The 16,158-nt window shown below is 37.9% G+C and overlaps 1 protein-coding gene across 3 annotated transcripts; it reads right to left on the bottom strand.

The window, feature by feature from the left end:
• Positions 1 to 384: 384 nt before the first annotated feature.
• Neurod4 (neurogenic differentiation 4) lies at positions 385 to 12,487 on the bottom strand. Of its 3 annotated transcripts, none has more exons than NM_007501.5 (2): positions 12,390 to 12,487; positions 385 to 3,645 (listed from the first exon to the last, which is right to left on the bottom strand). In NM_007501.5, exon 2 carries the CDS (start codon positions 3,634 to 3,636, stop codon positions 2,644 to 2,646), a length of 993 nt encoding a protein of 330 aa, NP_031527.1. In that variant the 5' UTR covers positions 3,637 to 3,645; positions 12,390 to 12,487; the 3' UTR covers positions 385 to 2,643. The 3 variants fall into 3 exon arrangements, with proteins under 3 accessions (NP_031527.1, NP_001316419.1, NP_001316418.1); NM_001329490.1 differs by having other exon boundaries at positions 12,256 to 12,487; NM_001329489.1 differs by lacking the exon at positions 12,390 to 12,487 and adding an exon at positions 12,115 to 12,371.
• Between the last annotated feature and the right edge of the window lie 3,671 nt (positions 12,488 to 16,158).

Raw genomic sequence — 16,158 nt, forward strand, 5'->3', positions numbered from 1 at the left:
ATCAGAAAATATTAAAAGCCTATTGTCAAAACCATACTTTATATTCTTTCAAAAGCTGGCAAGCTCACTTAAATAGCAGATACTAGTCCATCCTTCTATGGCCAACCTCTCTAGGGTTGAACTAAGACCCTAAGTATTTCTATAGCCTGAAAGATTCCTCTTTTCTCAGCTGCAAATTTTATAATTTATTGAATAAGTGAGAGACATTTATCTACTATACTGTGGCCTTCCAAATCTTCTGGCAAGTGGCAAGATCACCTGAAAGAATGATTGTGTAAACCCTCTGCACTGGCTGGACTTACTGTGCTAGCTGCTCACCAAATATAAATATAAAGTTTCAATGAAATCTCCAAAGAGTAACATTGCCAAGAAAAACACAATGTGTAATAACACTCAAAGCTTTATTGCTACTGGAAAAGGGAGGGAAAACAGCCATTTCTTTTAAACAATTGCTTCATTTTATCTGAAAACACTCCCAGAAGACTAAACATTATTTAAAGAACAAGTTCTTTCCAAGCATAGTACAGTACTAAATTTGTATTTAATTATAAAATCTCTCTTCACAAGCCTACAGTCCTGGTTCACATGTACTACATTCTCCAAAGTCATAAATAATAATGTAACTCTGTTGCACCTTAAAGGAAAAAAATCTAAAACCATTAAGTTGCATATCTATTCAAATTATTGCTCTGTTTTATAAAACCATTGCAAGCAATCAAGAACTGATTTTCTCCTTTTCTCTCACTCCAAACATATAAGCTAGTTTCCCAGTGAAGCTTTGAGGCTATATCTATGGGGCACAAATGTTTACATAAAAAGAAAGAAAGATAAATTAAATAAATAGAACCTAATAAATAATGCAGATAGCAATTATCTATAAACATAAATGCTAGGTAGAGCAAATTCTCAAAAAAAATTACATAGGATGATTCTATAAATAATTCTCCTTGCCTATTTCCACTAGGGTGATTCAAGGTCTTAGGGGTGGTGAATTACTGTCACGAGTTGTTTAAGACGTCTTTACAGACTTTTAAACATATTTATAATCCAAAGGTGCAAAGTAGAGCAGAGTAAGTGCTGCAATAAGATGGACACAAAATAACTCTCAGTGTGAAGAAATAAATAAGGGCAATAAAGAAAAGAGATACATATATAGTTTGGTAGATAAAATGGCATATTCATATGTCATTAATGTTGTTAAAATTTATTCTTGGAGGTGTATCCTCACCCACTATAAATAAACTATGTATACTCTTGAGTTGAACCTAAATAATTGCTGTGGAAGATGGATCATGATAGTAAAATTTCTCAGAGCTAATTTCTCTGGAGAAGAGAAACTTGGCTGAACCAGTGTGGTTACAAAGAAAAGAGATGCCACATAAAGGAAAATAAACTTTCTTAAAACTGATCAAAACCCGTCCTGAAGATACAGACAGATTCATTGACTCTTAATTTTGATTCTAATCAAAATTTTGCATATAATTGCATAATATCTTGGAATTGAAGACAATATAACAATCAGTGTTAGGTGGGAAGTAAGGAGTTGCATTTATGTTGTAAGAATTCAAGATTGATTACAACAGTTCTGGAATATATGATACTGGAGTGGACGAAACTCTATGGCTTTAATTGCATTGCTTTAAACAGTGAAATTCATCTTGCTGGAGAATATCCACATTTTTCCAGTGGCTATGTGTGAGGCAGAGTTCTTTAACTGTGTTAGTTGGGATAGCAGCCAACCACCATTTTATTGCTCTACAGTATGAACCTGGCTGAGTTCTGATTCTAACTGAAGCACCTGAATACCTGCAAAATTCTACAGCCCTATAGTCACGGAAGCTAAGAAATGAGCTAGGTGATATTTCTGTGTGCCAGAAGAGAAATTTCAATGTCTTTCTTGCTTGTCTCCTAGTACTAAGACAGTTGTTTTTTAAATAGTATAAAGAATAAAGTTTGTGTGAGGCTTCTATCATGGTTCTCCAATCACTAAAAAAGGTGTGTATACCTTTCAGCACAGTAATAAGTAGAGCTGATCTCTTAAAGAACATACTGGTTATTTATGGTAACATCCAAGTTATTATTTTAGGCTCTGGAAGTTATATTTAAATAGACACAAAGATGATTTGTCAAATTCACACAAATTTTGTATTCTATAAGCCAACAGACATGTACTTGATGCTCCTTCCAGTTCTGTATAATCATTCCATTTTTGCTATTTGCTTTGATTGCTTTTAAATTTAAAAATGTGTGGGAGGTGAAAGGTATATGTTGATTTGGAACAGTTGCTTCATGTTTATCAGAAAGCAATAAAAACACTGGAAATGGAAAGTTAATTGGCAGAGCATTCAATTAATCTTTGGCACCATTGGAACAGGGCCTGGGCTTTCTTTCTGTTCTATTACCATGTGGCCTCAAACCATCAAATATATTCACTTAAGTTTACCAAATGTAGGACTGGTCCAATGTGAGAAGTTAATGGGAAGAAAGTTAGCAGGTACAGGAAGTTCTGAACAAACTAGGACTATTATGTTTGATGCATATCCAAAGGTTCTTTTAAATTTTCTGAGAGTTTAGCTCAGCCACTAGAAATGTGAAAAAAATCTCCACTTCATTCTCTGAAATATTGGTGCTTATCTTATTGCTCTAATCAGAGAAGATCGTATTGAGCTGAGTTCCAATGCTATGGTGGGAGTAGGAATCATAGCTCAGGTCTACAGGAACATCATAGCGGGGAGTGCCAGTCTGAAAGGGAGTTGAATGCACATGCCCTGAACTTAGACTTGCAGAGGTATAATGTGGCATGAAATTGTAGGATTTTTCCAAATCAGGGGAGCCGTCTTGCTTTAAGGAGAAGTTGCCACTAATGCTCAGGGGTGGTGTGAGTGGACCCTCATAAGGGGGGGTACTGCAGTCAGGTGGATGGCTCCCAAAAGAGTCACCCAAACTCTTAAATGGTTGAGGCTTGAGATGGAGAGAATGTGTTTCCATATGGCCATAAGGAGGGCTGGGGAGCCCTGGAGACTGATAGTTGAAGCTGTGGACAGAGATAGTAGAGTCACAAATTGAAGATTTTTCCTCATGCTTCTCCAGGAGGGTAGATTGAGGCCCCAGTTGGAGGCATCCAGCAACCAGGTTGCTTGTGGGTTGAGAGAGACCTTTACATAGCATCTCTACAAATCCCTTCCCTTCAAGTGTCTGACCAGTCTCCAGGACTTCAGACAAGGCCCAGATGTAGTTCCTTGCCAGTCGAAGAGTCTCTATCTTGGAAAGCTTTTGAGTTTTAGAGTAACATGGCATGACTCTCCTAAGATTATCCAAGGCATCATTCAGGCCATGCATCCGGGTCCGTTCTCTAGCATTGGCCTTGACTCTTCGAGCCCTGAATCTTTCAAGGCGAGCTTTAGTCATCTTCTTTTTCTTGGGACCTCTTCTTTTAGGTTTATCTCCATCTTCTTCCTCTTCTTCATCCTCCTCAATACTGTCATGCTCTTCAGTTAAGGTTCCGAGCATTCCATAAGAGCCCGGTCTTCTCTCTTGCTCCTTCATCTCATTTTGAGAGCTCAGACCTTTGTCCATCCAGGATTGTGTGTTGACCAGCTCCACCATGTCCTTGGATTTCATATACATTTTTGCCATGTATAGATTCTGGAAAAAGGAAAATATAAAAATGTTATACCACAAAATACCTGGTATAAATCTAAACTGAGAAAGACATGATGGCACATGCCTATGATCCCAAGCCTTAAGAGGTGGAAGCAGAAAAATCAGGAGTTTATCTTTATTAGCATATTGAAGTTTATCTTTAGTAGCATAAAAAGTTTAACCCCAGTCTGAGCTACATGAGACCTTGTCAAAAGACACATAAACTTAGTGTTTATTCTGTGGATATAGATCACTTGTGTTTCATATTTTCCTTGCCCAGCTGTCAATTTAAATTAAACCAAGGCTCAAAGAATTGTCCTAGACATACATCTACTTACAGCACATTGCAAGAAGGAGGAGGAGGAGGAGGAGGAGGAGGAGGAGGAGGAGGAGGAGGAGGAGGAGGAGGAGGAGAAGGAGAAGGAGAAGGAGAAGGAGAAGGAGAAGGAGAAGGAGAAGGAGAAGGAGAAGGAGAAGGAGAAGGAGAAGGAGAAGGAGAAGGAGAAGGAAGAAGAAGAAGAAGAAGAAGAAGAAGAGGAAGAAGAAGAAGAAGAAGAAGAAGAAGAAGAAGAAGGAAGAAGAAGAAGAAGAAGAAGAAGAAGAAGAAGAAGAAGAAGAAGAAGAAGAAGAAGAAGAAGAAGAAGAAGAAGAAGAAGAAGAAGAAAAAATTGAATCTGCATATTGTGGAGTTACTGTCTCACTCTTTATACTTAGATTATTTATTTTGTGAACATTTTATACAAGATAGCACAAGTAAAACTCCAGGCACACATTCTTTTCTTTAGCAAATTTATAACATAAAGGAAATAGGTAAGCATATAAATAATTGCCACAATAGACAAAACATGGGATAGCTAAAAAAAAATCTGAACAATAAAAGAACTTCTGGAGATATCACTATCCCTAATTTCAAACTGTATTGCAGAGCTATAATAATAAAAGCCACATGGTATTGGCATGAAAACATACAGGTTAATCAATGGAATCAAATAGATGACCCAGAAATAAATTCACAGACCTATGGATGCCTGACCTTTTTATTTAAGAGAGAGACACACAATGGAAAAAGGAAATCAACAAATAGTGCTGGTATAAACAGATGTTTGCATGTAAAAGAAAGCAAATATATCTGTATCTATCACCTTTCACAGAACTCAAGTCCAAGTTGATAACAGACCTCAGTGTGAAACCTGATACACTGAACCTAGTAGAAGAGAAAGTAGGGAACCACCTTGAATGCTTTTGGCATAAGTGACAACTTCCTCAACAGAACACTGATAGCACTAAGATTAAGCAACGATTAATAAATGGGACCTAATGAAATTGAAAATCTTCTGTAAGGTAAAGGATACCATCAATAGGACAAAACAGCAGCCTACAAATTGAGAAAAGATTTTCACTAACTCCACATCTGACAGAAGGCTAACATTCAAAATATACAAAGAAACTAGATATAAACAAACCAAATAACCCCATAAAAGTGGGGTACATTTCTAAATATAATTTTCAGAAGAGAAATCTCAAATGACTAAGAAACACTTACAAATGTTCAGCATTCTTAACGATATGGGAGATGAAAATCAAAATTACTTTGAGATTCCATACTACACCTGTCAGAATTGCTAAGATCAATAACACAAGTGACAACACATGCTGGCTAGGATGCAGAGCAAGAGGAACACTCCTCCATTCCTGGTGGGAGTACAAACTTGTACAGCCACAGAAATCAATATGGTGATTCCTCAGAGAGTTGGAAATGGATCTACCTCAAGACCCAGCTGTGCTACTCTTGGGCCTATACCCAAAGAATACTCTGGTCTTCCACAAGAACACTTGCTTAAGTGTGTTCATGGCAGCTTTATTCATAACAGGCAGAAACTGGGAACAATACAGATGTTCCCCCAACTGAAGAATAGATAAAGAACATATGGTACATTTATACAATGGAGTATTATTCAGATGTTATAAAACATAACATCATGAAATTTACAGGCAAATGGATGAAACTAGAAAAAATTATCCTGAGTGCGGTAACCTAGACCCAGAAAGATAAACATGATATGTACTTAGATATTAGCTATTAAGGATAATCACTCTACAAACCACAGACCCAGAAAGGCTAAGTCAAGAAAGGCTCAAAGGAGGATGCCTGGATGGATCTTCCTGGAAAAGAGAAATAGAATAGATTTTTCAAGTGGACTGTGGGTGAGTAGGGATGGGAATAGGATCAGGAGAGAGTGGAGGATATGAATGAAAGTAGAGAGTACTGGGAAAGATAACTGTAAAAGGGAGAAGACTTGGAGGTAGACACTGTGGAAACCTAGTGTAGTGGAAAGTCCCTGGATTTTATGAGGGTGACCCTAGCCAAGACTACAGAGCCTGAACTGACCATCTTTTGTAACCAGGTAAGGTTTATAGTGGTGGGACCAGGACATCAACCCAGCCACAAAACTTTCAACCTACAATTTGACCTGCCTACAAAATAGGCTGAGGTAATGGTGGAACAAAACTTGTGGGAGTAGCTAACAAATGACTAGTCCAACCTGAGGCCAACACTATGAGAGAGAGCCTGACACTGCCTGGATAGCCAGGAACTAGAGACTGGACAGCCTAGGCACCTAGGATAGAACCAAACACAACTGGCAAAAAATAAATCAATTAAATGATTCCTAATGATATTCTACTATATTCATAGATTGGTGCCTAGCCCAATCATCATCAGAGAGGCTTCATCCAGCAACTGATGGAAGCAGATGCACAGACACACAACAAATATTAGGCAGAGCTCAGGGAACCCCACAGAAGAGGAAGAAGAGCTATAGGAACCAGAGCTCTTAAGGTAACCAGAAGAGCGTGGCTCACAGAATCACCTAAGTAGGACCCATAAGGACTCACTGAGACTGAAACAACAATCATGGAGCCTGTATGTGTCTCAGCTATGTCCTCTGCATATGTGTTATGGTTGTGTAGCATACTCTTCTTTGGGATTCCTAATAGTGGGGATAGAAAGTATCACTGACTCTTTTGCCTGGTCTTGGGCCTTTTCCTCCTACTGGGTTGCCTCATCCAGCTTTGATATGACAGTCTGTGCCTAGTCTTAGTAACTTTTTATGCCACTTTTGGTTGATAGATATCCAACCTATATGTTTGGGAGGCCTGCTCTTTTCTGAGGAGAAAAGGAGGAGTGGATGTGGGGAAGAATGGAGGTGGGTGGGGTGGGGTGAGGAATGAAGAGAAAACTGGTCAGAGATGTAATGAAAAGTACATCATAATAAATAAAGAATGAAAAAGAAAATTTGCCGAAAGTGAACAATGATTTTTAATAATAGATATATAATATGAAAATAAATTTATATTATCAAATAAAATATATGTTGATCAGTTAAGCGAGTAAACTATTCTGAATTTCTAGCATAAAATGAAAAGCTATAGCAAGATCATTAAGACTACCTTCCTGTGTTCTGCAGAGGCCTATGTAGCCTCTATTTAGAGATATTTCACAAGCATCTAACTTGCACAGTCCCACATTCCCCACTGGCTTTGCCAACAGGTGACTTCAAGCACTTCATATTAAATAGTTCCACTGTGGCTGGACTGCTCCATGTCCAAAAGATCATTGTAATTCTTTATAAGCACCCTGTGTTCTCTCACAGCAGTTAGGGGTGTCAGAAATGTGACACAGTGTCATGAAAGAACCATGAAACAAATTGCCACTGGCCATTAATAAGTTTACCCATGTATTGACAACTCTTTCCTTTGCACATGAATATCACACTACGACAATTCTTAGAAGCAAAAGTCAGTGATCTATCAACCTATTCAAGATTATTTCAGTGAAACAGTCAGAAAATACTTGATTAGAAATGAAAATATGAAACCAATGTAAAACAAAAGAGAATATAGTGACTATGAACATAACATGGGACTGTTTTAAGTAAACACAGAAAAAGCCTAACTACTTTAATTCATTTGCCTAACAGATGTTTGACATGCTTAACATGGAAATTTTGCCATATGAAAAATAGATATGTGATTTAGTAAACTTCTTGCATTCATACTACAAGAGTTTGAGTAGTTTTCAGATCTTTTGAGTCATTTGTAGGTATATAGTTTAGCAGATAAAAGTATCTGGTAAACCCCGCTGGAGCATCCCAGCTTACTAGTTAGTCCTTGAAACATTAAATCCTCTATCACCTTTGATTATGAGAAAGGGAAGAACATGATGAAATGCCTTTTGATCCTTGAAGCTGGGGTCTCCAATCAATTAATTCAGGGATTAGGATTAGCATTTACAAAAATATAAAAATATTATTTGAATTGTTTCTGGTAATTGGAGCTTGTTTTCATTGTAACCTCATTTACCACCTATAAATAATTAATGTTATTGCATTGCGAAAACAGCCCAGGTTTCATATTAATCAGCAAGGAAATCATGTCAGCTTGACTTACTCACTTAATAAGGCTTCCTGGGTAAGCAGCTTTATTGAAAACACACATTGGAACCTACTGGTCAACTGGCTGCCCAGGCCAAGTCAGAAAATCCCACTTTTAATATGGATGATGAAGCTTGTGTGCTGAGCTGCACTTCTAAGTCGGGCAAATATCCAGAGGGATGGGTAAGGACCTAATTAACTTTCTGTTAAAATAACACAGATCTTCCAGAGGCAGGTGCAGGCTGAGGCCAAAAAAGGATGGGGTGGGCTTGGGAAACCTAATGCTCTCTCTGTGTGTAATTACAATAGCTTTTGTGTAGCATTCTAATTTTACAGCACTTTTGCACTCATTAATCTATATATCCAATAGAGCATACCGTTGAAGGTGATGAGTATATTCAGCAGCACCATGAGGGCAGTATTTTAAATGATGGACATGTAAAGACATAGTGTAATAGGACATAAAAACACTTCTGATCCCAAATCCTAGGCTTTACAGTTCTTTTCCTCCCTTATCTCTTTCATCATAGCAAATGAAGAAAGCCATTTTGTCTTTAGCAATTGTAGATCAATAGAGCTACAGCAACAGGAGTGATCATTATCCAAGGAAATTTTCCCTCGATGTTCTCTGAGGCAGCTTTTAACTAACATTGCAGGATTCATTTCTATCCCAAAGGCTTTTCTTTGTTGCTTTCAGTTACTTATTCTACTCCTCCTCTCTTCTGTACTCTTTTCTTCCTCATCTTTCTCCCATCGTCATTAGCATCATTGCACTGTGTCATAGTGATGTGCATAGAGAGGAGGGAGAGGTGAAAGAGAGAAGAACCACCGACCCACCTGGTACCACTCTCACTTCTGTATTTGGCTTCCCTATCTTCTCTCTGTTCCTCATAACTCTTGCTTGATCTTTCTATATATGTCCATAGGCACCCTACCAGGAACTGGGGTTGAGAAAATAAAATTGACTAATATTTGTCTTTAACAAACTTGGTGATTTTTAAGAAGCTTTGTAAAATAATACTGTTGGTGGGTATAAAGGAAAAGTTTTTTTGGACTTTGACAAACAATGTGAAGCAGAACAACAGAGTGAAATTTTACCTTTCTTCCTTTATCAACCATGAGAAAAACAGGGATGGTTCTGGTTTAATTTTCTCTATTCCCATATGTATTGGTACAGTAGCTCTAAGAGAATTCTGTGGACATATAAATGTGGCTTCAAAAACATGGTGACCAAAAAGTACAGATAGAGCTCTAACCCAATATTTTCAATTCCTGATTCCTAATCCTAGTTTTATTTATTTTATTATTTTATATAATAAAAATATAAGGTATAGTTTACATTATTCAACACAAAAGTATCGCAAAGATAATGTAAAACAATATCTTTGTGTTTATTTTGAATTTATTTTTGGAATTTCAAAAGTCTAACCCATTCTTGCATATATTTCTTCATTCAAAATCAAATTCTCCCCACAGATGAATAAATAAAATACACTGTATATGCTGTTGTTATCTGAATGCCACCTTGTCTGATTGGTACAGAAGTAAATATGATAACTGCCCAATAGTCTTCACTTGTCATCCAGTCTAGACAGCACACATTCTGAAGTCAAATCAACTGGATCCAAATTTCAATTTTTCTACTTACTATATTTGTGACTTAAACTTTTATCTACCTTAATCTTCTCCTCCTAAAATGGGAGTAGTAGTAATAGATCTAACTCAGCATAGAATGGGTTGATGCATTAAACCCTTGGAATTAATGCCAAGTGTCATGAATTCCACATAAGGGTGAGAAATAACCACTCCTAAATATCATGAGTCACAATGACAATAATTACACATATAATTATAAAATATGTGTTTAATGCTAATTTCAGGACCATGAAGATCAATGATCTATTTCAGTTTTTGTTTTAAGGTGTTTATAAAACTCCTACTTACCCATGTAATAATGAAGCTAAATATCAAAGATCCTGTGGGACTAAAAGGGATGAATGAAGATTCCAAGCTCTATCAGATGCCTCTACAGTCAGACATGAAATTATCTTCCAAATTTTTATTCTGTTTATATTTGTGTAGATGAAGGGAGATGAAAGAGGGAAAATTCTCATGCAGAAAAAAATTGACTTGATATTTATTCTTAGTTACATGTTCATCAAATTTCTGATGGAATGCAGAAGACCTCATCTAGTAGGACTGTTTTATCATTGGTTCACAATATGAGCAATACAATTCCTCCATGAGCTCCAGAGAAAAGGTGAAGTATCTCACAGATAGAAGCAAAAGCCAGAACTTTCTGAAGATTAAATGGGCTTTCTCTATTTCTAGTTTTAATATTTTCAAGGTATCACATGATAGACAAAGAAAACAAAACTCAGATCTGAGTGTTGAAAATATATATGATCCACTTCTAATTTTTTATTAATAAAACTTAAGTGGATTCTCTTCAGAGCAAAACCCAAAACCTAATTCACCCTTTAACCTGGATGTTAATGCCATCTTATAGGTATCCCGAAAGAAACACAAAACTAAGATACTTTCTTGTCACTAAAGTGTGAGATGAACATAGCAAAATTGTTTTAGTGTTTTGTGGATATTGTGTGGATATTAAAGGCTATGGTTCTGCTTCATAGAACATAGAGATAAAACCATTGTAGCTAAAAAGTATTAATAAATACTAGCTTTTGAATATGGAATTATACTACCCCCAATATGTGCAAACTCATTCTGATCTTATAAAGTCCATTCTAGTCTTTGACATTAGTATTTGGATTTCCACATTTCCTTCAATAAGATCTCAGTTTTGAGTTATTTTCTCTATTTAAAATATTATTCTCATTTTTTCCACTTTAAAATCTGTTTTGAACAGGTATTTGTCATAGACACTAACTACATAGTATCATAGCCATTGTATGTTTCTACTATTTGGAGAATTACTGCATGGAATTCTTCCTATACCTTTACCTTCATTCATTCTGGAAAAGTTTCAGTTGGAAAGTGAGTGAAAAGTATTTACACATGTATTTGTGGTAGACTGTCCAGTGTTTTTCCCCTCATAAGCTGATGTTACTTGATTACCTCTTGCTGCTATGGCTCTAAACACAACAGAAAACGGTTATACAGGCTAATGTTTAGAGAAGTTAAGAAACACATAAATGAAATATTTGCTCAGAACCTACAACAAAAACAAAAACAAACACAAAAACAAAAAAAGAAACATAAACCAAGGAGTTCACATGTGGCATTGTATGGGAACAGTGAGTAGAATAGTAACTCTTTCATAGCCAAGCTTTTACATCTACAGCTACAATTTTCTATTGATTAGTAACTATCTGCATGCCCCACACATATACACAGAGGGAGAGAGAGAGAGAGAGGGAGAGAGAGAGAGAGAGAAGGAGAGAGAGAGAGAGAGAGCAAGGCCATACTGTACTTCATTCAGTTGCACAGCCTCAGGTCGTAATAGTGAACTTCATTAGCAGAAGTTAAACAAGTATCTGATTTTCTCCCCATGTTCTTTACTATGTTAGAAACTAAGGGGGGATCATTTGCATTTGTTAATATTTCTTGAATATATTTTGTGGGAAAGTGATGAGTATATGGCAAAAGAGAAAAGATACATTTGGACAATCATTTTGTCTAATTTACAATCTTAAACAGCTGGGGGAAATACACTTTCTATCTCCAAACCATTGAAGAACTTTTGGCTAAGCAAATGGAGACAGTGAGGAGAATCTTCACCTGTGACCTCCCAAGATCTCCCTCTCCTTATTTAATTTCCATTTCTATTCCTCTCCCTCCACTGTTTGCCCAGACCGTCGGCTTTGTGAACAAAGCACTCAAATGTACCAATTTCTTCCAACTTGCTTGCTAAGCCACTTTGGGAAAACAGCTAAACTTTTGCAGCTTTTAGGATTAGCAAGATGGAAAGTTGGGCTTCACAATGACAGAGGAGTCACCAGCAAAGTCTTCTCTTCTACATCTGTGGGAACTTCACACAGAAACTTTAGTACCCACACCCCGTTCACAGGCTCACCTCTGGAAGTCCAGTTCCAAGATTAAACTCTAATCTGTGTCCTGAAGAACTATCAGAGCAGTCAGTTCTACCCTGACCTGACCAGGCAGATCGTGGGAAACAGAAGACCCTTTCAGTCGTCCATGTTAAACTGGTAGCTACCTTCTAGTGACTGTTCCTGGTCTGAGTACCTTGGCTGTTACTTATTCTACTTTTTCCTGGAGTTCTGATGCACTACCAGGATGCCTTCATGTCAGTGCCTCCACCACAGCTGGTTTTCTATGTCTTTTCAGTACCTCTTTCCCGGGGTCAGCTCCCGCGAGTAGTTCTTTCAGTACCACAGTCTCTGGGCAGCTCCTGTGATCTGACTGGAGCTTCTGACTTGCCGCCGTTTTGCTGGTTTTGGCTGCTGACCAGGGCGGGAGATGTTGCCCACAGGGTAGCCCCTCCCCTTCCTAGCCTAAAGACACACCTCCTTCACAAGGCTTCTCTGACCAGGTCCAGCTTTGCCACTGCGTGTTTGTTTTTGTTTAAACCAGGAAGGAACTAGAGGGTGTGGGCTGCTGAAGTTGATGGGTGAAAACTAAGGGAACTGAAAAGACTTGTGATTAGAAAGGTACAAGGCAGGGTAGAGCAGGCAAAACAGGAGGGGGGTCAGAAAACTGGAGACACACTTGGAAAGAAAGCTAAAAAGGTACATGAGATTGGTGGCCCATGCTTAAAATGAATCAAAACCTGAGAAAACTACACAGCAAGGACGTAGTATTAGTGACTCTACTACCCTACATGGGGAGATTATTGGTTTGATTGGTTGGTTGTTGTTTTTTCAGATTTTGGTTTTGTGTCTTGGACAGATTATTTTTGCTGTGTGTGTGTGTGTGTGTGTGTGTGTGTGTGTGTGTGTGTGTGTGTGTTTGTGTGTGTGTGTGTATTTCTAACATTTGAACCTAGCCTTGCATATGCTAAACAAGCACTTTACCACTAAGCTACATTCCCAGCCTTTTTCTTAGAGTTTTAAGTGTAAACTAAGGAAGTCTCAGTCTCCCTTTGCAACATAACAAATATATTTCTGTTTTAACCATATTTGCTGTATTGGCCTGTTGTGTATTGTTCGTGTGACATTTATGAACACAAAAGCAAATGTATAAACCCTTGGAGCTCTGGCTCTAAAAGATAGTTTTATTACCACTATAATTAAAGACTATCTTAGGTTTTAAATAGTTAATTTTTTGAACTCTAACATAGGTATTTTGTGATTCTTCGTCTTCATAGAAAACTAAATTTAAAAAATAATTTTTCTGGTTTTTACAAGTAACTATTAATTTTCAGCAAATCTTTAAAGCCTCACTAATCTTTTTGTTCCTTATCCAGGAACTATTGCTCAGCAAAATAAACTTCACTTAAGCAATGCATAATAGACATGGTAATTTCTGGAAACATATCAGAATTTATTCCTCAGCCAGAGGGAGGGTACAAATAGGACAGTTTGCCCCTAAATAAAGCATCTTAATAATTTCTAAATGTATGCTTATTAGATGGGTCACTCCCCCGAATTCTGTCTTCAAAGCCATATACATGGATACTAAAAAGTTGTTGTTGTTGTTGTTGTTGTTGTTGTTGTTGTTGTTGTTGTTGTTGTTTTGGAAGTGGCACCATGCCTGTGAGATTTACTGTAGGAGGAAAGGAATGGACCATTAGTAGAAAGATGAACATATTGAGACAAAGGTGAGGGTAGAGATGGAACATTGTGCCCAGATACCTCTGACAGATGTAAGGAATTGAACATAAGAGGATTAACTTTCAAAATACATTCAATTGTGTGGGTGCACACACATGGTGTGTGTGTGTGTACTTGTAGTGGCAGAGGGAGTTTTTCTTTAAGAACTGGTTTTCGGTTTTTGAGTTGTTTGCTGGGGGTTTTTTTGTTTGTTTGTTTTTTGTTTTTTGTTTTTGTTTTTTTTCAGAAAAGTGGGTGGAATGCATTCATCAGGGTTTCTGTCAAAACCCCTTGACAGTTGTGGGGTTGGCTGTTGAATTCTGAGAGAGCAGGAAGGGCAGAAAGGCTGTGCAATCAGCAAAAGGAGGGAGTGATGACTGCCGTAGGAAAAGAGAATTAAGGTCATTTGCATTCATTCTCCTCCCCCACATAGTTCCTGGGCCAGAGGGCCAGTCCACAGCCCTTCCCTCTTTCTCTATTGCTTTTTTGTAAAGATCTGAGGTAACCTGTTAGAACCATCTGCTGAGTGGAGAAAAGGAGACCAGACCAGCACTCAGTTGCTGGCCCACTGGCCTGACACTAGGAGCCATTGAAGCAGAGAAAAGGAAGGCAACAGGCAGATTTATGAGCAGCAATCTGTTACACCCCACCCCACCCCTCAGGCTCCTCTGCTAGGAGACAGCCTGATAATCCATCAACCCCACTAATGAATTAATTAGTATTCCCAGTAATCCTGACCCCCAAAGGAGACCTGCCCATAGGCCTGTAAGGAGAGTAGAAACTGTCTTCTGCAACCAGACACTGAAGAAGTGAGACCACTGTCTGACACTGGCCCTAGGGCACTGGGCTGAAAGCCACAGACGCTGTTGGTAACTGTCCCCAGATGTCCCTCCTTCTCCTCTTCCCTTGGGAGACCACTTGCCTTTGTTGAATTAAGACCACTACTTCCAAACAAATGGGGTCCAGAGGCATAAATCAAGGACTATAGAAAGTGAGAAACTGGGCCTCAGAAAAGAAATTACTGGGCTGCCCATAATCACAGTAAAATTTGAGCAGACCCTGAGCCTAGTCCACTTACTGGGACTCTGGGGTAGCAATAGAAGGGAACAGGTTGAAAAGAAAGCAAAGGACACAGTCTCTGATCTATGGAAGTTTAGGACTCAAGTAGTAAAGTCACAGAGAGTCAAAAATTAATTGAGAAATGTTTTTAAACTAAGTGGTTTATGACTTGAGATACTTCTGAATATGGACTGAAGCAAAATATAAAGACACCAGTTAATTTTCCAAGTCTGTGGAGAATGACATCAGGGAGATTCATCATTCCTCTTTACAACCACAAAATCCTTTTCATTCTTCTCACAAATAAGATGCAATGGACAGTGAAAATAAACATACATACATACATACATACATACATACATACATACAAGGTTGGAAGTAAGCATACTTGTGTTCTGAACCTTAGTGGACTCCTCAGGATCTTGGTAAGGTCTGGTCTAGTGGCCCAAGCATAGTGCTGTTCCCGTTGGTCAACTATCAGGCTAGATTAGAATCTCTGACCTCTGATTTCTCATGTTCTACCTCTAACATTCAGAAATGGCAACATTGTTAGATGTCACAATCATCTTTTGAGACTGGATAATTCAAAGGTCTTCAGGTTTGAATAAGGCACCAACATTGGTTAGTGACGAGGTCATAAATATAAGTGTGGGTGTGACTCCACCTGTATAACTGGTAATTTGCTTCATTTTTCCTCTACTCCATTCATCCAAAGTCTGTGCATATGGGCATTTATATTGTGCATCATTTCCGCTTCATAATATTATCCACATTTGCTTAAATCTGCTTAACCATTCTCTTTTAAAACCTCTGTGCTGTTGCCCTAAGCCTTCTTGGCAATTGCTGTTCCCAAAAGTCCTCTTGCCCTCATTGATGTTTAGTGCTACTATTTACTAATGACAGGACATCAGACAGCTTATTTTCTTCTCTACTCCTAAGTTCTACCATATGTAATTGGGGGTAATAAGGCTCATCTAACAAATTGTATCTGACAAGTATACACAATAACAGGTGGTGAGTTTGCTAAGTTCTTAGTATAAGATCTGACACTTAGCAAGAGAGCAGTAGACACTAGTTATGAGTATTTTACATTAAACATTAGAATCTGATCTTTTATTCCCTACTGACCAAAGAGCTAATATTAGGATCTCTTTTTATAAGATTTGTTTCTGTATGTCTGTGTTACAACAATAATCGCACCATACTAATTTACCTATTAAATACGTTTTATGCAGACTTGCCTATAGACCAAACTAATTGAGGCATTTTCTCAGTTGAGCTTCTCTCTT

The sequence above is a fragment of the Mus musculus genome, chromosome 10 (genome assembly GCF_000001635.26).
Source record: "Mus musculus strain C57BL/6J chromosome 10, GRCm38.p6 C57BL/6J".
Taxonomy (NCBI): Eukaryota; Metazoa; Chordata; class Mammalia; order Rodentia; family Muridae; genus Mus; species Mus musculus.

Coding starts and splice junctions, on each gene's coding strand:
- Neurod4 (NM_007501.5), bottom strand. CDS start 3,636: ATGGCAAAAATGTATATGAAATCCAAGGACATGGTGGAGCTGGTCAAC.